This window comes from Phytophthora sojae (genome assembly GCF_000149755.1).
Source record: "Phytophthora sojae unplaced genomic scaffold PHYSOscaffold_3, whole genome shotgun sequence".
NCBI lineage: Eukaryota > Oomycota > Peronosporomycetes > Peronosporales > Peronosporaceae > Phytophthora > Phytophthora sojae.
In genome coordinates this window covers 484962-504869 of record NW_009258117.1, presented here as the reverse complement: position 1 = coordinate 504869, position 19908 = coordinate 484962, and the positions used below count along the sequence as shown (strand labels likewise).

General features: G+C 56.1%; 9 protein-coding genes across 9 annotated transcripts; 5 read left to right on the top strand and 4 right to left on the bottom strand.

Annotated features, from left to right (window-relative positions):
* Nucleotides 1–678: 678 nt before the first annotated feature.
* Nucleotides 679–5457, top strand: PHYSODRAFT_354184 (subtilisin serine protease). The gene has a single exon (XM_009523665.1). It carries the CDS (start codon nt 2233–2235, stop codon nt 3664–3666), a length of 1434 nt encoding a protein of 477 aa, XP_009521960.1. The 5' UTR covers nt 679–2232; the 3' UTR covers nt 3667–5457.
* On the bottom strand, nt 5427–6451 carry PHYSODRAFT_359720 (hypothetical protein; the record flags this gene model as incomplete). The annotated part of the gene is made up of 4 exons (XM_009523664.1): nt 5427–5506; nt 5586–5777; nt 5850–5974; nt 6034–6451. Coding segments are annotated over 4 exons (813 nt in total), but the record flags the coding sequence as incomplete, so codon positions are not given.
* Nucleotides 6452–7567: 1116 nt separating this feature from the next.
* Nucleotides 7568–8473, top strand: PHYSODRAFT_247035 (Kazal-like serine protease inhibitor domain and phox-like domain-containing protein; the record flags this gene model as incomplete). Its single annotated transcript, XM_009523663.1, has 1 exon — nt 7568–8473. One exon carries the CDS (start codon nt 7568–7570, stop codon nt 8471–8473), a length of 906 nt encoding a protein of 301 aa, XP_009521958.1.
* A 116-nt stretch (nt 8474–8589) lies between these two features.
* On the bottom strand, nt 8590–10558 carry PHYSODRAFT_312567 (hypothetical protein; the record flags this gene model as incomplete). The annotated part of the gene is made up of 3 exons (XM_009523662.1): nt 8590–8889; nt 8964–10100; nt 10169–10558. The coding sequence occupies 3 exons, from the start codon at nt 10556–10558 to the stop codon at nt 8590–8592; spliced, it is 1827 nt and encodes a 608-aa protein (XP_009521957.1).
* A 1265-nt stretch (nt 10559–11823) lies between these two features.
* Nucleotides 11824–12716, top strand: PHYSODRAFT_488260 (hypothetical protein; the record flags this gene model as incomplete). Its single annotated transcript, XM_009523661.1, has 4 exons — nt 11824–11951; nt 12008–12137; nt 12228–12455; nt 12663–12716. 4 exons carry the CDS (start codon nt 11824–11826, stop codon nt 12714–12716), a joined length of 540 nt encoding a protein of 179 aa, XP_009521956.1.
* Nucleotides 12717–12771: 55 nt separating this feature from the next.
* On the bottom strand, nt 12772–14641 carry PHYSODRAFT_491096 (hypothetical protein; the record flags this gene model as incomplete). The annotated part of the gene is made up of 8 exons (XM_009523660.1): nt 12772–12838; nt 12930–13087; nt 13161–13257; nt 13316–13481; nt 13551–13717; nt 13787–13887; nt 13965–14090; nt 14171–14641. 8 exons carry the CDS (start codon nt 14639–14641, stop codon nt 12772–12774), a joined length of 1353 nt encoding a protein of 450 aa, XP_009521955.1.
* Nucleotides 14642–15423: 782 nt separating this feature from the next.
* PHYSODRAFT_557072 (hypothetical protein) lies at nt 15424–17568 on the top strand (the record flags this gene model as incomplete). Its single annotated transcript, XM_009523659.1, has 1 exon — nt 15424–17568. The coding sequence occupies one exon, from the start codon at nt 15424–15426 to the stop codon at nt 17566–17568; it is 2145 nt and encodes a 714-aa protein (XP_009521954.1).
* A 253-nt stretch (nt 17569–17821) lies between these two features.
* On the bottom strand, nt 17822–18194 carry PHYSODRAFT_393328 (hypothetical protein; the record flags this gene model as incomplete). The annotated part of the gene is made up of 2 exons (XM_009523658.1): nt 17822–17901; nt 18035–18194. Coding segments are annotated over 2 exons (240 nt in total), but the record flags the coding sequence as incomplete, so codon positions are not given.
* A 434-nt stretch (nt 18195–18628) lies between these two features.
* Nucleotides 18629–19434, top strand: PHYSODRAFT_345227 (hypothetical protein; the record flags this gene model as incomplete). The annotated part of the gene is made up of 1 exon (XM_009523657.1): nt 18629–19434. The coding sequence occupies one exon, from the start codon at nt 18629–18631 to the stop codon at nt 19382–19384; it is 756 nt and encodes a 251-aa protein (XP_009521952.1). The 3' UTR covers nt 19385–19434.
* Between the last annotated feature and the right edge of the window lie 474 nt (nt 19435–19908).

The following is a 19908-nucleotide window of genomic DNA, read 5'->3' as shown; positions in this document are numbered from 1 at the left end:
ATCGAGCAAATCCGAGTGGCGCCACGTCGGACCAAGCATCGCCATTTCACACCAAGTGCTTTCTATTATCGTACTTGCTGTAGAGCAGCTCTCAATACAACTTGTACGCCCATGCCTTCACAGCGGCTTCTCCATCGTTCGAGCCGATACCGGTACCCCACGCGAACAGCGAACAGTAGGGGCGTCGTCAATGAAGAGGCGCCCTGGCAATCACGGGCTGCTGGGGACTCTATGGCAGACCCATGCATAAGGACCTCATGGTGCCGTTGTAGCTTGACCAACTTCGACCACAACGTTTGAGCGACGTCGCTGTCTGATAGCACTGCAGACATGTACTTCATGTAGTACAGTAGGCTCAATCCTAAATTTCAACTTTAACTCTAACTTTCAAGTTTGACATCTTGGAGCCGGAATCGGTGTCGCCGTTACGTCGCGGCATTCCGAGACCGGTTCGGACGTCATGACGAGCGCCGCGGTGGCGTTCACGGTCGACCAACTGGCGGCACGCGACGGCGGCCTCGATCTCCGCCTCCGCCTCGAGAGCAAGCGCGCAGCAGGTTCGACGTCTACGCGCTCCGAATCCCGCAACATTCCCGTTAAATAACTTTTTTTACCTGTAAGTAGCCGATTCTTCCTCCGGCAACTGGCAGCGCGTGCGCGAGGGGCCTCTCAAGCTGCAGGACGTCAACATCGTCTCGCAGCTCAACCGAGCGCAGTATGGTAAGCTGACCTGTCAGTGTTCAGGTCCCAGGGACGCTAGGAACTTACAAGACCTCTGTGGTTCTACATCTAGCCTACCGGCTCTCATTGAGACCATCAGCGCCGGATGCCACGCAGACTGCAGCTTTCCCCGTGTACCTGGAGGTTCCAGCGCTGCCTTCCAGTCCGCGTGAAGACGCAGACGCAGCGGAGATGTGTCCGCCTCAGATTGGCGCGTTCGCAGTCATGGAGCCATTCCAGTGCCAGTCGCCAGAGCAGGACGCCGCAGAGCCCACAAGTGTTGGCCAGGCTGCTGCGATGCTGGGCGGGACCTTGGCTGCGGCCTTGCTGGTGTACTCCCTGCTGCCCTATGTGAGGTCGAGAAACAGGAAGAGGCGGCGCAGTCGCTCGCACTCCCACTCGCAGGCGACGAGCAAGGACAGATTGAGCTGGCGCAGTGATCAGCACGAGGTGCCAAGCACGCCAACGACGCCGAACGGTGCGAGTCGATGCATGTGGGGCAGCCTAGACGACGATGGCATTGAACCCGCTCGGGCGTATCGTGATGGAGTGCGAGAGAGAAAGAGTCGACTACCGGAAGCCAATGGAAGCGCGGGGTCGGACGCTGGATCGGAGCTCCTGTTGGCTAAGCTGCCCGACTTTAATGGTGAGGGCAGCTTTGTGACTAGAGTAGAGATTGTATGGGGTATTGATCTGACGATGTGCGTATTTTGTAGATGAACGCGGGTGGCGCGACTTCTTCGACTCGCAGATTTACCACAGCGACCCGCAAGAGGAGCAGCGGGCAGCGACTAAGACGTTCTCGAGCATCAAAGCACGAGGAGACCCAGAGTTGAACGCAGTTACTGCTGCAAAGCGTCTAAATCTACGGCAAACCAGGACTACCACCGCATCAGCATCGCCAAGAAGTGACAGATACAACTCGATCCGAGACAAGATCGACCGAGCTGCGATGGAGGCTGCTGTCGACGAAGCCCAGTCATTCTACGAGTTCTGGCAGATGTGAGCGGGGATGCACGTATTTGTAGATACATGACAAGCTTTATGGTCTCGATTCGAGGACGTTGGTGCGAATGAAGCATCGATATGGATATTTTCAATCAAGCTCAAGTTTCACCGCGTGAGTGTCGTGAAAGTCGGCACGTGCGGTACAGTTTTATTCTCTTGCTAATATAATACTGTGCAAAACGGTTGGGGCCCTTACTGCTCGCTGTTGCTTGTGTGTCTTCAGTTTTTGTTTGTCCCTAAAATACGTGTGTCTAACGTGTGCACCCCATAGCTGCTAGCGTTTCCAGGTCTATGGCAGGTTCCCCGCTCATTCTGATGCCTGCATTCCAGTGACATGGGTTCCAAGGCGCCAAGAATAGAGCTTCGTCCTCGAGATGGCACGCACAAAGCTCCTACCAGCAGCAACTGCAACAATGCCGATGCTTGTGGCTGACAGATATAACGCTTCTGGCCGCCCCGTGGCTAGTGCGATTGAAGAGGCCCTCGCCGCAGTTAACAAGGTCCATGGTCCGGGCGCTGTCATGGCTGGCAGCAGCGGTTATCATGGCCATTGGGTTGTCTGCAGAGGCGCCGATGGCGGCGACGACTACTACTACAGCCGTTAGGAATGGTATGGATCTCGGCCAGTCGACCAAGTCTCGGACGCAGCAGCGAATGCACAAACGGGCGAACGTGATGGTCACGATGAAGTCTACTGGCAACGACATTCTAGCCAAGATCAAGGGGCAAAAGTTCACGTCGCGCGGCCACCGCGTGGCTGCTCTGAAGGACGGCCTCGAAGGGTTTGCAAAAGAGTCGCAGCGCGGGATTCACGAGCTCCTGGGGAAAGTGAGCGACTCGTTCGCGCGCTCGAAGAGTTTTTGGATCACGAACCAGATCTACGTGCAGCAGGCGACGCCGGACCTTGTGAAGCAGCTCGAGAAAGTACCCGGGGTGCTGTCGGTAGAGTACGAAATGGTCTTCCCAGCCTCGATGCCTGTGCTGTCGACGCAGTCCATGTCAAGTTCAACTTCAGCGGCTCAGTGGGGTGTGAGTAAGATCAACGCGCCAGACGTGTGGGCTACAGGCAACACCGGTCAGGGAGTTGTCATCGGTTCAATCGACACCGGCGTACGTGGTACCCACGAGGCACTAGCGAGCAATTACCGCCAAACTTACGGCTGGTATGACCCAGAAACGAAATCGAGCGCCCCTTATGATTCAACGGGCCATGGGACCCACGTCATGGGAATTATGGCAGGACAATTTGGCTTCGGAGTTGCTCCGGGCGCTACATGGATCGCGTGCAAAGGGTGCCGGGCGCAGGGGTGCTACGGCTCGGATTTACTGGCGTGTTTCCAATTCATGTTGTGTCCGACGACTCCCAGCGGAGGGTCTAAGGACTGCTCAAAGGCTCCTAACATCGTGAACAACAGTTGGGGAGGTGGCCAGGGTCTTACCATGTTCGATGGGGTTATCAACGCTTGGCGAGCTGCCGGGATCATACCTGTCGTGGCAGCTGGAAACACGGGCCCCAACTGCGGCACTATCGCGTCACCGGGTGACTCTGCTAGCGTTATCACAGTTGGTGCGACGGACATCAACGATGTCCTCGCGTCCTTCAGCAGCAAAGGCCCCACGGTGCGAGGACTTCGGAAGCCCGACGTGGCTGCTCCAGGTGCGTTGATCTTGTCGTCTTGCTGGACGGACGACTCGTCCTACTGCTTCAAGTCGGGCTCTAGCATGGCCTCCCCTCATGTAGCAGGCGCCATTGCGCTCTACTTGAGCGCGAACCCGGGGACATCCTACGAGAAAATCAAAGATTTGCTGCAGTCGAGATCCGTGACCACCACACTCACGACCCCGACGGGCTTCACCTGCGGAAACACGCAAGACCGAAATTTCCCCAACAACCAGTACGGCTACGGCCGCATTGACATTTTCAACACCCTCAGTTAATAGGGGCACCCTTTTATTTACTCGCTAACCCAGCCTACCCTCCTACTCAAGTTGAAATGATCGACAGTACAATGCGAAGTAATCTACGTTCATACAAAGATCGAATTTCCTCGTCGTTTATCTCCCAACATCTATCTGCGCACCCACACTTCCAAGTTTGTCTGCCTATTTATATAGTGATAGACTGCCCCACATTCATATTTTGCTTTGGAAATGACACCAAGGCCCGTGACAACACCCGTAGCAACACGTGCTGGGGTACCGAGCCTCAATGTCCGCCCTGTTTCAAGGGCAGCGACTGCAAGTGCAAGCTTCCGCAGCTCCGGTCGACCCTTTTCAGCGTCCAATTTGCCAGCGTCCATCGCGAACGCACGCTTCAAGAGTTTCCAGCTGCAGTACGACATTTTGTGCCATAATCCTATCCTAGCTGCTATCTCACAAGAAATCCCCTGGAAGAACCTCTTTGACCTCTTCCTCCTCAAGTTCTTTGCTGTCGGGGACGAGCTCTGGTCACAGGGAGAGCAACCACACGAACTAGCATTCGTTTTGTGCGGTGGCTTCCTCGCTCGAACGACTGAGGAAATCACACAGACAACGACGGACATATTTGAGAACGAAAAACCGAAAATTAAAGTTCTGGCCGAGAAAATGATTAAACCTGGTGGGAGCCTAGGAGCCTTCTTGGTGCTAAAGGGAACCCCACTCCCCTACGCTGTCGTGACGGCGCGGTTCAAGTCCATTTTGCTATCTCTACCGAGCCAGCGACTCAAATCCGTGATGCGACAACTAAAACCCGAGACGCAGGAGCTGGTTGAGCAATTGATCTATGAGACCGAGAAACAACTCATGGAGGCGCTGAATTTACCATTTCGAGTGCAACGAGATCTTCGCGTCAGCACGGCTCCTGCGAGCACCAAGCAGCAAGTGGGTCAGTTCGGAGGCCGACCCAAGAAGAAAATTCCCCCGTCGCTAGTCGATCGCATCATGGGCTCCTCGGAGAAGCGTGAGAAGGCGACAGCAATGACGCGCAGTGCATCTACTTCGGCTGTTGGGGACGGTGCGCCATCGTGGGCATCGCTTCAAGTGGTCAGGCCCATGGAATACGAAGTGAATTCTTCGCTTCTCATTCTGCACCAGTCCAGCTCGACGGGAAATCTGCATTTGCCCTTGTCTACCACCTCGAAGAATGCGCTGTTGCGGACATCAAACCTCAGTACAGTGGCTAGCCAGATTGCCAAGAAGCACACTCAAAGACGTTTGGATAGCATCAAACTGCCAGCACCAGCCGAGGCCTTTCCACCGAGGCGATTAACCGACCAACGAGAACTATTGAAGAAGGATGGAGGAGGGCAGTGTATGGAGATGGTGGAACAGCTTCTAGGGAAACAACTATCGAAACGAATGGCTGCTGATGTTGTGCCCAAAGAACGAGTGGGTCGACTGTTAAAACCGTTGAAGAAGCCAGCAATGATGCAGAGATCGACAGCCAACAACGCGAGTAGCAGCAGCAGCAGCGATAGCGGAGAAGCTCAGGGCGTTTCTGCAGCACCCAAGCGTGGCCGACGGGTGCTGGTCGCGAATCGGAACGAGCATTTTCGCGACGCCTCCCATGATACATTCAAAGATTAACGGAGACGTCCGCGTGGAGTTACTCTCACAAGAGTGAAGCGGGGATCTCCAAACGATTGCTACCGCGGTCACCCCAGCACTGCACGCCACCGTCCTCGAAGCGAATACCGCAGCCATGATTCCAGCCCAGGGTCAGCTCGTCGAATTGCACATTAGTTGGCGCCGCCGTCACACCGGAGCGCATTCCCCAGCACGTCACTGTCTTGTCCATCTGCAGCACCACCATTGGACCATACAAGCTCCGGTTACTACTGCTACTTCTTAGCAAGACTCGCGACCCAAGAACGCACCTTCACCCCGCACGCAGCAAGTCGACTAGTGCTCACCAGAATGAATTTTTCATCCATGGGTGGGCTTGCCTGGTTGCGGTGATTGTCTCCCCAGCACGAGAGCGTGTTGTCGTTCGTCACCCCGCAGGCAAAGTCCCCCGGCGACGCAGATATCTGTCGGAAGCGAGTGGTAGGGTCCACATCAAGCTGGCCCTGCACACGTCTAGTTCGTGAGTGTTATCCTGCAATTAAACACAGCAGAGAGGGGGTATATCCGTCGCTTACATGTCCATTCTCGCCCCAGCACCTCACGGTGCCGTCCGTCGCAATGGCGCACGAGAAGTCCTTGCCGCAGCTCACCTGCACGAACTTGCCACTTGGTGCACTCGATATGCCGCCCGCCGCGGTGCCTACAACACAACAGTTAATACCAGCTACGATTTCCCCGTTAAGCAGAACGTTGGCGCACCCCAGCACTGAATGGTCTGGTCCTTCATGATGCCGCACGAGTGGAAGTCACCGCTGCTGACCTGCTCGAACAGCCCCTCGGGCTTCGTCACGGGCGCGCCGACGCCCCAGCACTCGAGCGTCTCGTCGATGCGGATCCCGCACGAGTGCAGGCGGCCGGTGCTCACCTGGATGAAGTCGCCGGGCGGGGGCGAACTCTGGCCGCCATTGTTGACGCCCCAGCAGACCACGCGGCCGCCGACGTCCTCATAGGACTGCGTCCGGATCGCGCACGAGTGGTCAATGCCAGCGGCGATGCTGGTCTCGTCGATATCCAGCGGCACGACTACATCCGGAACAACGGAGTCGGTGGCTGTAGTAGCAGTAGCGACTGCTACAGGACACCCGAGGAGAGACGCAAGGAGTAAGCGGAGCAGCATATCCTGTCCTGTGGTCGAGGAAATGATACGCGTTGCCAAGATCGCGTCCTTTCGTGACAACACGCGGTAATTGGGTGAAACCCCACGGAAATTTTGGCGAATCGAATGCGACTGCAAAGTTGTTGTGAGACTCTCACAGTGAGAGTAGGTCTTCCTACGGCGATGCAATTCTTGAGACTCACCAGGCAGCTATTAACTAAGGTTCAATAGACTACCTTCTCTCTCTAAATTCTTGAGACTCCTCGTGTCACACCTACTATCCTTTTCACAGCTTAGCATAATCCTGTGTACAGGATCTATTATAACGCGAGGAGTGCGAAAACTTGGTACACATTGTGTGCATGCATCTTTAACTCTTGACATTTCGAGAGAAGATCTGAAGTGGTCTCGCGCCGTTGGCAGAAAATGGACAGTGTGATGGCGCCTGCAAAGTATCATCGCCAAGCCTCTTCACTCGTTCGGTAGCCTTGCGTGCTGCCTACTGGGCCAGTGTTGGGCCAGCACGGCTGCTGCATGTACCGCTGGCGATGGGCTCGTAGTCTCGCGATAGCCAATATTTCCTCATTAGCACCTTCTGCATCGAGCCCAACCCATAAAGCAACAGCCAAGGGAGACAGCGTCGCCGGCACCAGTGATGCTGCCACAAAGCAATCCGTCCTGCCGACGGTGCGGGAAACACTGGCGCAGCGACCTGCACTCGAGGCGATGTGCACCTCCTTGCAGAGCCCGGCGCGAAGAAAAAAGAATCTCACTTGATTTTCGTATGCTTCATACTTCGTTTAAGTGTGTTTTCTTTTTTCTGAAGACTTCACGTGATTGGTCCGTGGGAACGTACGTTTCTGGACCTGTCCCACATGCCCATCACCACCGGCAAATATTATAGCATATTATTTATCACAGTTCATACCAAATAAACAGACATTTAACAGTATATTGTTGTCTACTTACTAAAATATCCATTATTGAGCACATCAGTTGTGATACCATAAGGGTTCGCAGGGTTGAAGGCCGCCCGTGTCGCCGCCACCGCTGACATGGCCTCACTTCCCAATCTGCCGCCTTCGTCTCAAGTGGCTCCTCCGCCCCAGCCCATCGCTCCGCCATTCCACCACCACGATGCCGTCCCGATCTCCGCTCGCCGCCGCCTCCTGCGTGAGCGCGACGCCCTCCCCGCTGGCCATCGACGAGCTCGACGGCCCGGCCCGCCGCCTGCTCAAGGCGCGCCACCACGACATGGACAAGCTGCAGATCGAGACCGACACGCTCACGGCCATGCTGCACTCCGAAGCCATCAAGTTCACGGTCTACAAGCTGCAGATCCGCAGCACCGCGCGCTTCGTCGACGCCGGCGAGTGGATGCTCATCAAGCGCTACTCCGAGTTCTTCTACTTCCGCCAGACGCTGCTGAAGGTCCTCCAGAGGTGGGACCTCCACTTCAGCGACGATGCTAAGAGGGTGCAGTGCAAGGAGTTCGCGCTCGCGACGGCGCTGCTACTGCCGGCGATGGAGATCCCCACGTTCCCGCGCAAGCACATGCGCTGTGACACCGCCGCCATTGTCAGCGAGCGTCGCACCAAGCTGCAGAGCTTCGTGCGCAAGATGCTAGACGCGTACACGGACATCTCCGTGTTCCTGCACGATACCCAGTCGAGGAGCACACGGGCGTTCACGAACCTCAGTGAGATCCTTCAACTGCTTGAGGAGTTCCTGGACATCCCTCAGCAGCAGAAGGAGATCAACCGCCGCCAAACGGCTGCTGTGCTGGCGCTGGAGGACGTTGAAGTCGAACCCAGCTCTACGTCGGACTGCAAGGACCGCACGTGCTGCATCTGTTTGAATGACTACGACTCGGAGGATGAAGAAGCGGAAGTTGTCGATGACCGGATGGTGCAGCTGCCGTGTTCGCACCAGTTCCACGAGGACTGCGTTATTGACTGGTTTAACACAAGCACTACGTGTCCACTCTGCAGGAAGCCGGCATACACCGACAAGCAGTGGTCTTTCGATGTCTCAATCCATTAAGTATATAACGCAGCAGTGCGCTGCCAGTCAATGTTTATTACTACCCAAATACCAATTGTGCTTGTCATTACATCGAAACTCGCCAAAACTTCCCATTCACTTATCTAAGCCTTATCTTAATTGTTTAGCATATTCTGCAGAACGCGCCGACTCTGGGATGACACAGTCTGCGGCTTGAAAGTGCACTCCTCGCGCTCCTTGGCTCGCATTTCCTCGCGGACCTTCAGTCGCCGTCGAATGGAGTCTTTGCTGCTTTCAGACAACTTGAATGGTTTTGGCACTGTGTAACTACGCGGCTCATACGACTTGTTCGGCGCGAATACTTTCTGTTCACGCTGCTTTTGCTCTGCTTGCTGCTTTCGGGCTAGTTCTCGGAGCTCAAGGAAGCGCCCGAGTCCACGAACAATTACAGGCTTCTGTTATCGGGCAACAACGAACACACACAAATTAGACACAAACGAGAGGCATGAAGGTGAATGTCCATACGTACATCTTGAGTATCGGAGTCCCGTGGCGGGGAGGGAGAGCCTTTCGCGTCTGAATTGCCTCGTCGCCTTGGCTTCTGGATATTGGGGCGGAACGTGCACTCTTCCAGCTCCTTTAATTCTTGAGCATTCCGCTTTGCTTCAATCTCATCTTCCTTTTTCTGACGTTCCGCCTCAATAAGATGAAGCAAATTCTCGGATTGCCACTCTAGTTTCGTTCTCGATCGCGGCTCCCTATTATAAAGTTTGTTGGTGCTAGCACTGCTCTTGCGATTCTTGGAGGCTATCAGTGTGGGCTGAAAAGTGCATTCAGCTTTGCTTGCTTCCTCCATTTCAAGTGCCACACGGGAGCGAAAGCGTTTGTTAGCGAAATATTGTCGTAGTGCAACCCTCGACGCGGACGAATCGCCAGCACTTCTTCGGTCTTGTGGCGGAGAGCGCTTAGAGGCTGGGAGATCTTGTTGAATATCACGCACAGGGTGAGAAAGCTCGTCAAGCGTGGACGGCTTACCTAGTGCCTTGGATACTGGATTGATTTCGGGTTTGAATGTGTACTGTGCGTACTGCTCCTCTCTCAAGCGCTGCTTCTTCAATTCGGCTTCGCGTTGATCATTATACGTGAGGCGATAGAGCTTCTGCTGGCTGCTTTCATTGCACCTGTCGGGTCTCAATTGCTTTAGCACGCCTTCTGCATTGCCGATGTCAGGCTTGAATGTTAGTCGCTCCCCTCGCGCATAGTCTTCATCACAAAATCCTTCAAGCGCCTCCATCTTCTCCTGGTCGCGTGACTGGAAGTATTGCTGTCGCGCGACAAAGTCCATCTTAAACTCTGGTTTTTGCTCCACGATTCGCTTTGATGTCTCGCTGATCTTTGGTGCGAATGGTTGCTCATTCCACATGTCGAAGTATTCCTGGGTGGCTAGTCTTCTCTCCGCTACAGCATCAGCATCCTCAGCCAGGCGATCGGTCACTTGCTGGGATCTTGGCTTACCAGGCCTAGCATGGATGAACGCGTCCGCTTCTCTTTCTGCCAACTTGTTGGTAGCGATCTCCCTGCTTTTGGGGTTAATCATAGGAGTGAACGATAGAGGGCCATATTCTTCCAGGTCAAGCTGCTCGCGGATGCGCTCAATGTACTCAGCCTTAAGTGCAGACAAACGCAGTTAGTAAACTTGCAAAGCCTCAGAACCAGACCAGTAGACTAGCCTACCTTAGCTCGTTGAAGATCCGAGACGCGGTGGTGTAGTGGCTTGTGATCCACCATACTGAACATTGATTTTGACGTCGGGTTAATCTTCGGCTTGAAGGTACATTCCTCCATTTCCTGAGCTTCAAGAGCCGCCCGTGCGCGCTCTCGAGAGTCATAGCGTGCTGTTCCGTCTAGATGCAGTCTTTGGATCACATTTTGATCCACGTCACACGCTTCATTCGAACTTGAGTTTTCATCCCTCCTAAATATTTTCTGGCGTGGGCTGAGCGTTAGCCACTGGAACTCGGTTATGCCGGGGCGGCCGGTCGAACTCAGCGCTTTCTCTTTAGGTAGTGACCGAGGAGGCTTCAGCACATTAGGATGGAATGTGCACTCGCGGAGCTGCTCCATCTCTAGTAAAAGCCGCTGTTTTTCGCGTTCCGCGAAAGTATGGTTACGAGGCTGAGCCAGGTAATCTAGTCGGCTTGACGGTCTCTTCATTGTAGGCTGGCCCTGGTCGAAACTCGTAGTGTTTACTTGTAGGCTCTCTGCTTCCCTGTCTTTCCCCGTGGAAGACCTAGATTCGTGTTTGTGCCCGTCACCGCTAGCAACCTGCTCTGCTGCTTCCATCGCAGTGGGAAAAGAGGGACTGCGGTCTGGTATTGGCTCCATTTCCTCACCTTCGTAAACGAAATCGAGTTTGGACCTAGGCTGTATATCCACAGCAGTCGCGTTGTCAAGTATATCGGACGCATAGTAAATTTCGTCGTTGTCATCTGACTCCGCACTTAGTCCGTCACTATAAGCACTTGACTCCGGTTGCCATCCACCACGACGTGGTTCTTCGTCTTGAACAACGTCCATAGGGCGAACGGGGGACACTTCAAAATGCATGCCCTGCCCTTCAGCAGGCTCCGGGGTAATATCCACAGTTCTATCGCCGAGCAGCCTCTGAATGAGTTCATGACGCTCCTCTGGAGTCCTGTACTTCCTCTCATCAGGAACAGGCGCAAACCAATCCTTCTGTTGCGAAGATTCGTCAACTGTCGTCCTATCCGTATCAACTTCACCGGCATGACGAGCACGCAAAGCCGCCTGACGCTCAGACGACAGCTTCGCCAATATCTCACGTCGTCGCTCTTCCTGTAGTAACGACCACGGTATCCGACCTAAGTTCACGCCCCCAGTACACGAAATCCGTACCCTACGTACCGATAGAACAGGCCGCGTCTTCATTTTCCGACGGAAGTTCGAATCCTCTGCAAGCAGTACACACACACAGAGTCAGCCTCGTGCGATCAGATAGTCCGTCCCTGGATTGCACTAACCATGTTCTAGTCCCGGTTCGTTTCGTTGTGTCCACTCCCTCCCGTCAGCCTTATCCTCCAAGACCCCATAGGCAGCAGCAGCTGCAAGAGGACGCGCTGGGGCCGCACACGCCGTGAGGTAGGCTTCCGCGCTACGAAGCTCCTCCTCCACCTGCGCCAAGCTCAACGATTCGTGCGTCTCCCCCGCTGTAGCCATTTCTATTCTGTCAACGGTCGGTTAAGCCAAAGTGACCTCTGAACCACATGTTGAAGTGGTGACTATCACTCTTGCCTCTGAAGTTGAAGTTGACTTCCGCATTCCGCATTTTGCGGCCGAAGCAGCAAGAGCGACGGAGGAAGCGGCGAGTAATGAGCAGAAAACGCGACGCTCCTTCGCGTTGGCCAGCGGAGGTCTACGACTATGAGAGGAGAGTCATCACCGACCCAGCTGTGGGTGGGCTCGATCTCCGCAAAGGCTCCTGGATCCACTGCAAATGGTAGGCACTCACACGTGCGCTCGGTTGTGCAGTACATTGACGGGTCTGTTATTTAGGTGCAACACGACGCTGGCGCTGAAGGTGGTGAACAGCTATTCACTCGCCTCCTGGAACACTCATCAAAAGGGGAAAAAGCACTGCGGCCATGAGCAAGAGTTCCTGGGCGGGGGCTCGCAGCCTCAACTTGTCAGCTGCTCGTCGCAGTCGTCGGTGCGCAGCTCGGCAGTAAGCTCTCAAGACTTGTGCAAGTCTCCGGCGGGAAGCCAGTCGCCACAGCATCACCTGCAGTTGATGCGCGTCCGTCGAGAGCTTCAGCAGAGCAAGCAGTACCAGGCTCGACACGAACGCGACGTGGCCAATGTGATCAACGCGATGACCAATCTAATCAGTGATCAGCAGGGTGACTTGAATTCGTTGCAGCACAGAGTGAGCGACATGATGCACGAAATTGAAGCGCTGAAGAAGGAGTTGGAGCGAATCCAGCAAAAGGATCAGCAGCGACGAGTACAAGCACCGCAGAAGAAGGACTTGGAGCGACTCCAGCAAAAGGATCACCAGCGACGAGTACAAGCACCACAGAAGAAGGTTGTGGAGAAAGCATCGTATAACCCCACAGCAAAACGGGGAAGCCGTGCAATTTTTGCTGGAGATCAAGGCAGCCGCAATACCTGGAAAATCAAGCCCAAGACACAAAACAAGAGCTACAACAAGAGAAACAGCGTGACGGATATGGATATATTCGAGAAGCGCTTCCGACTCGCGTAGCGCGGAAATACAGACTCACTCATTCACGGGGCTCAAGAAGTCAAAATGGGAGACTCTAGAAGAAAAGCTTTCGAGTTTCACTTTCCGCTTGCTCGACGGGGCACGTGGGGCACTTGAATCGTCTGTAGCGTTTTATTGGGTAGCAGTCATAAACACAGAAGTAGCGTCAGATTCGTATTAGCACGTCTCCCTTCAATTACAAAGCCAACAAACCGAGTCATGTTGTAGGAAAAGCGCTTGACGCATGAGCGGCAAATGACATGGCCGCACTTCAGCAAAATCGGTGGATTATCTGGCGTGCTTTCTTCCTTGGACACCGGGCAGGAGAAGACGTTGTGGAAGCGAAGCTCTTTCGCAATCGGGATCTCCACCTGCGAACCAAATCGATGCAAATCAGCCCGAAGGCGGAAACTACGGGTCGGATGGAACCATAAATGCACTTACAGGGAGCTCCTCCATGCTGCCCCAGTCAGTCAGCTTGCTATCAATGACAGACACAAGCTTGCGCATGGCTGGCAGTGCAGATACACCTGCTGACAGACTACAATGAAGTGTTAGGATACGTAGAATTGCTTACGTGTTGGCGTAAAATACAGTACCATGTTTCGAGATAGGACCGGTAAGGAACACGACGAAGACGGCAGCATGCCCGGATGACAGCGTCGTGGATTTCGTCCCACCGATCGGCGTTGAAGAGTTTCTTGTATGGAGACTCTTCCAGCTTCCCCTTATACAGCACGCAACTCATCAGGACACCCACCTCTGCTCAATGGTAACATTCGGACAAATGAGCACTACCAACACAAGCGAAAGTATCATGAACTGCGGGCTCACCTTCGGCGTGTGTCTGGTGGAAGTACGGAAGTTCCTTGTTGGCGAAGTTGACTGCATCCATCATGTCCGGCGAAGATTCGAGGATGTCCACATACTTGAGCCGGACGAGCTCAAACTCGATGTCAATATCGAGACTTCCCAGCTCTTTGCGGTGCTTCTGCGCCCAACTGGAGCAGCATCAGCACATGCAGAAAATAAGTTTGGGCAAGGTACCAACAGAATTTGACCCAACTTACTCAAGTGCGGGTTGCATGTCATGCTCTTTTATTGCTTTCAAAATCTTGTGTAGCTCGATGAAGCACTCGCGATACGTCGACGGCAGCTCCAGTCCTGCTTCCTGTTGCACGAACAAAACTATTGTAAGCGACAATCGCAAAACAACTAAACCTCAATGTATCTACACCACACACTGACCTTGCACATGACATCCGCCGCCTCAATTTGCCCGTCCTGGTAGAGATACTCAGCTACCAGGCGACACACCAGCTTATGATCCAATTCGTTCGAGTGGCACACCTTGGCGATGTCTGTGCATAGGTTCTTCGCTCACAATAGCACGGCACTTCCGTCAATTCCCAAGCCAAACCCCGGAGCGTAGTTCTTCCCACACAGCGTCCCACCTTGTCTATCTGCTTGGAATACTTGGACAGCAGCACGTGGATCGCCTTGAGCTCCGCCGCGACGTTCTTCTCGACGTTCAGCTGCCGCACGCGTCGAATAAAGTCTCTGACGATGTACTCGGTCTCGTTGTCCTGATCCTCCACCGCCAGGTCGTCCTGCTTGGCCTCCGTGTTCTCCGCATTGGCCGGCGTCCCCGACGCAGCAGCGTTGTCCCTGTCGTCGTCAGTCGCAGAAGCCGCAGTAGCTGGGGCGTTGTTGCTGCCGCCCTCCTCCCCTTCCCCAGCCGAGCTGGTCGGAGCCTCCTCCAAGTGGCGGTTCTTCTTGCGGCAGAGCTTCTGCTGCCGCTCCTCGAGCCGCTGCTTGGTGGTCTCCACGTGCGTCAGCAGCTCCTCGAGCTGGCGGTCGATCTGCGCCGCACACAGCCGCTGCTTCTTCAACACGCGCTTGCTCTCCTCCTCGAACGCCTGCATCGATGTGCGTGCAGTGCAGTGCAATGTAGCTCCACCCCACTGCTAGCAGGCTTCTATCCAAGTGTGTAGCTGCCCGGAGGAACAGTCGGCGGAAGGGCTTACTGAGCTTTCTGCAGAGAACACCGCATGTACTCAGATGCACATTGGCGTCACCGAACACTGCAACTTGAACTGTGACTACCGTCACCGGTGAAGAATCCGTACTGTTTTGATTCGGGTATGTACGATGTAGGTCGCTGCGGCTTTTGCCGAAGGTCGACCGATTGACTGCAACGTGGCCCTGATATTCTGCTGACTGCACTGGTGTCGCAGTCGCAGACTGCGACTCGCAGTGCAGCAATGCGACCTCGTGCCTGTAGACGCGACTGCCTTTGCTGGCAGCAAGCAACTTGCAAAGAGCGCGAGGTCAAGCGATCAAAATGATCGCAGCCGACGGGCGATGGAGGCTTTTTGTCCGCTCCGCCGCGGATATTTGCATCCTCCGAAGCGCTCAAGGGCGAGGACGCCGACAAAGGCGAGAGCGCGTGCCAATCCACTCGATTGCCACTCGCCTAGAAGCTGAAGCACCAGCTGCTTGCCTGCTCTCGTTTTCTCGCCATGGCAAAAAATAGCACGCTTAATCAGACTCTTCCACCCCTATATAAGCGTTCAGGTCCCTGTCCCTGATTTGCACTCCCGTCAATCCGCACGGGACCACCAAGTCGCTGTCTCACCAGGTGCTCATTATAGAAACGGCAGCGGCGCCACCAACCCACTCGCCTGCCTCCGCTACCTAGCAGGCCATGTTCCTGCTCAAGCCGCCGTCCGCGAGTCCGAGCGCCGCGCCCGACGCGTCCAGCCGCCGCCTGTGCGTGGGGCTCGTGGCCTCCGAGTGGAAGTACGTGGCCGAGGGCGGCGCCAACGTGCTGTTCCGGCACCGGCCGGCGCCCGAGGCCGCGTCCAGCGCCGTCGCGCGCGAGTTCAAGGGCAAGCTGCTGCGCGTTAAGAAGTGCGACGTGGTGGACGACAAGAAGCAGCAGACGCAGAAGAAGAAGACCAAGCGCCGCCCGTCGGGCGAGAAGCCCTACGTGCCGCACTACCCGCACCCGAGACAGGTGCTGGACTACGCCACGCACGAGATCATGCCCTACCTGGAGCAGCAGCTGCACGGCGTCGGCGTTCACAGCCGACGGGAGAACACGTACCTGCAGGTGGCGGAGCTCGTGGACGTCGAGCGCGGCTTTTTGCAGGCGCTCAACGCGCAGCTGCTGGCGCTCGAGACGCGACCGGCCCATAGACGACACAGTCAGATCGACGTCTCGCTGCAGTGTGTGATGGTGCTGCCGGACGTGACGCTGCCGCCGCCGGCCGATGACTGCCTTCCCACGTTCTTCCAGTCGACACGGAGTCTCCTGGAGGCAGAAGATGACGCTGCCGACAAAGACGAGGAAGAGGACGAAGAGGAGGAGGAGGTGCCCAGGTTAAAACGGCGAGAGTCGCTGTCAGATCAGACGGACGAGGATGACGCGGACTGTGAGCAGGACGAGGAGGAGACGGACGGGACGGAGGCTGACGGCAAGCCGTACATTGTCTGCAGCAGCACCAGTGTCAGCAGTGCATCGGACAAGGAAGACGACGACGACGATGAAGAGGAGGAGGCGACAGTGCTAAAGGAGACGTTGACGGCTACACTGGGTCGGTCTGCGAGTCTGCAGCGAGCTAGCGTGCCCCGCACACTCAAGAGTGTACACAGCAGCTCGTTCCGAGCCGGAAACGTGTTTGACTGCTGCTTCCGCAATATTTGCGTGGAGCTGAAGCCCAAGATCGGCTTCAAGCCCAAGGGTCCACTGGTCAGCCCTACCAAGGCGCGCGTGTGTCGATTCTGCATGCACCAGCACTACAAGAAGCGCACTGGCAAGGTGGAGGAGATCAGCCAGTACTGCCCATTGGATTTGTTCTCCCGCGACCCCGCACGGAAGCGGCGAGCACTTCGAGCCTTGCAGCGAACCCCGCAAAACAACTTCAAGGTGTTCGTGCGGTCAGCGGAAGACGAAGTCGTGAACGTCATCACTGGTATGAACGCGGACGCTCTACCCAAGGGCGCGTCTCAGTCACGCTATTCCTACTGTCGGCGCAAACGAATGGGGTTCCGTCATTCGTGTCAGTCCATCGGCGCAGAACGCGAGCTACCGTTCAACGAGGAGGCAGCGGAGCACGAGCGAGACCACGCCCAGTTGATGCCCGAGGTAGTGGAGCTCATTACCCAAGTTTTGCAGAAACTAGACATTTTGGAGGACCTCAAGCAGATGCAGTTGCTGGACCACATTTCAGTCGATGGAGTGAGGCATCTCCAGCTGCTGCTGCAGCGGCTCGATGAAGAAAATAAGCGCGAGCAAGCCTCATCGTCGGTAGAGGATCCCACGGTAGGTCAGTTAATAGCAGCAATCCGAGCGCGCAGCGATTCTCCGATGGATGAAGACGTGGACCAGGAGGGCAGTCTCGCTCGCGGCTTGGCTTTCTTGCGCATCGCCATCAACCATCTCCCGGATCTGGACGTGCTGCAGGAAGTCGAGTCTTTGGAATCCATGCAACTGCAGCAGTTCCACGACTTGTACAAGGAGCTGGAGAAGAGGTTCCAGGTGGCCACGACACTCAAGGACTGCTCGCTGCTGCTGTGCCTGCGCCGCTCGCCTGGCGACGACGCCAACCGAAGCGGCGGCCAGCGAGACGAGAAGCCGCGGACCCGCTTCCAGCACCTCGTGGAGTTCGAGCACCACGTGCGCTTCCGCGACCTGGCGTTCGACTGCGTCGTGGCGATCGTGGATCTGGATGTCAAGTCGCACAAGTCGGTGGAGGACTACTACCGGCTGGACGAGAAGATAGCGACGAACTTCCACCGCGAGTTCGGCGACCGCGGCGTGGCGCAGGTGCTCTGCCACGAGGACTGAGCTGCTGGGCGTTTCTCCGGCATCAGGCCAGAGCTCGCAAGTGACTTGACTCACCTGCGGCGTCACAAATGCCCTGCATATGGCGTTGTGCGTCGTTGTTAGTGTATACGAATAGAGTGCTCGAGTGCCGCTTGGCCTGCGAATATCCTGACGAACTGGCACGCGCATGGGTTGTGTAAGATATCTTGGTGGTGTTCACGGCGTTACCTTCGCCACGCTACGCGGCCTTCTCCACCTTCACCTGCACTTTGGTGGTCCCCGCCTGGAGTTGCTGCTGCTGTTGGCGGCGCACGCGGGCCGTTTCTCGACGTAGCACCTCCACTCTAGCCGGGTCTGCACAGAGAGCGACGTACATGTAGTACGAGTCAGACACACTGAGCAGCGATGCATCGAGCTGGTAATAAATCATCGTGCGCCAGCTCAAAAGTACAGAAGGAAACACCAGAAAAACGGTGGTACGACGTACCGTTCGCTTCGGCGAGCGCGCGCTGCTGGTGGCGCCGCGCCATGAGCTTGCGTAAGCGGCCGCGCGCCGCGTAGAACAGCAGCGCTCCGCCCAGCAGCTTCCAGCCGTGGGTCTCCAGCGTCCACTGCACGTACAGCCAGAGCGCCGCGGGCAGCGACACCAGCGCCATGGTTTTGCGAATTTTGCTCCGGGAGTCGGCGCTTTTCTGAAAAGTACAGTGGAGGCAAGTCTACGCCTTTTCGCAAAAGATACTTTCTCCGACACGATAGGCACATCGGAGCTCGAAACGTCGCGGCCAGGAGCTCCAAGTCGCCGGAGCGCTCTTCCATCGGAATTCCAGAGAAGGTATGGGCCCCGCATCGTTGCCATCGTCACCGCCGGTCGTGCCGTTGCTGCTGCTGCTTGGCGCGGTCTGCCTCGTGCTGTTGGGCATTTCCCGATCCGCCGACAAGCAGCGCCCGGCACCAACCTTTGGCGCTACGAGCACACGCGCGCGTTCACCTACGACCGCTCGCCAGCAAAACCGCAGGCAACGCCGGAAACGGCTGTGACACTTGGCCCAGTCGCCACCAGCAGATCCCCCCCCCCCGCCCCATGGCGACAGCGAGCCGCCCCGCCACGTCCGCTGAGGCCATTCTGCAATTTGTGCTCGACGCGCTGCACCAGTTGATGGGCCTGCCGCTGCTCATGGTGAACCAGCCAGACCACAACTTGCCGTGCCTGACCCGAGCCAGCGCGATCGAGACCCAGATGCGAGCCGACCAGAAGAACGCCGAGCTGCTGGACGGACCCCGCGTGGACAAGGGCGACCTCCCCACTGCCTCCTGGAGCGACGACGAAGCACCCGAGGAGGAGATCAGCGACCTGTCCGAGGACGAGAAGGAGCAGCAGAATGAGAAACAGGACAGTGACGTGGAGAACGGAGCGGAGATCAAACCCGTCGCCAGCACAGCCCAGAGCCAGCTCTTCGACGGACTGCAGTTCTACCTGGCCGTGAGTCAGGTACGCGAGCGAACAGTGCGATCGGTGCTGGCGCTCGGCATGGCCAAGACCTTGACGACGTTGAGGGAACGGAAGCAGAACGAGTCCATCGCAGTGATCGAGCAGCGATATCCCGACTTCACGTGCCTGCCTGTGAGGAATACGGCCGTACAACAGCTCCCCGGAACGGAGCAGCAGCCGCCGATGGACTTGCTGACAGCGTTGCGACTCCCATCGGCAGCGACCGTCGCACAGAGACAATCGCCTGTTAAGGGACCCGTAAGACCCCACCTTGCAGCCGACGAAGACGTCCGCGTACGTCGACCATCACTACCCTCTCACGGCCCCACCATCTCTCGCGTAGCCTAGGCCTCCATGTAGCTGCTGTATAAACTATCACCCAAACGCAGGAAGATATTAACCATTTTATTATGCAATAGAAAACCTTAGAAACGGCCTCTGGCCTCAAAAACCACCCTCCGACTCACGCACGTGCGCCCAGCACTTGACTTTCACCCGCCTGGGTGGTCTCTTTTGTCGAGCTGCCTGAGGCTGCAACTTGCAAGGCCTTCCCTTCCTGTGTACCGTTGGGTGCACAGCAGTCGTTTCCATTCGAGCACCCAGAGATCTCTTGGCCGTATCGGTCGCAACTCAGACAGCTTGGACTTGTGAGTCAGTGAGCTCTTGCCACTATGCAGACCAGACACGTTCATGGCCAGCGTATTGTGCATTGGGGTGAGCTCAGTCTGCGCTCTATCTTGTCCTGCGTTTGGCACAGCCAACGCCATCGACAGGGCGAGCACGAAGTTAAACGGGGCGAAGCAACTGCATTTTGGCAGCAGCTCGGCCCGACGACTGGCCAAGATACTGCAACACCATTTTCTGGCTCTGCT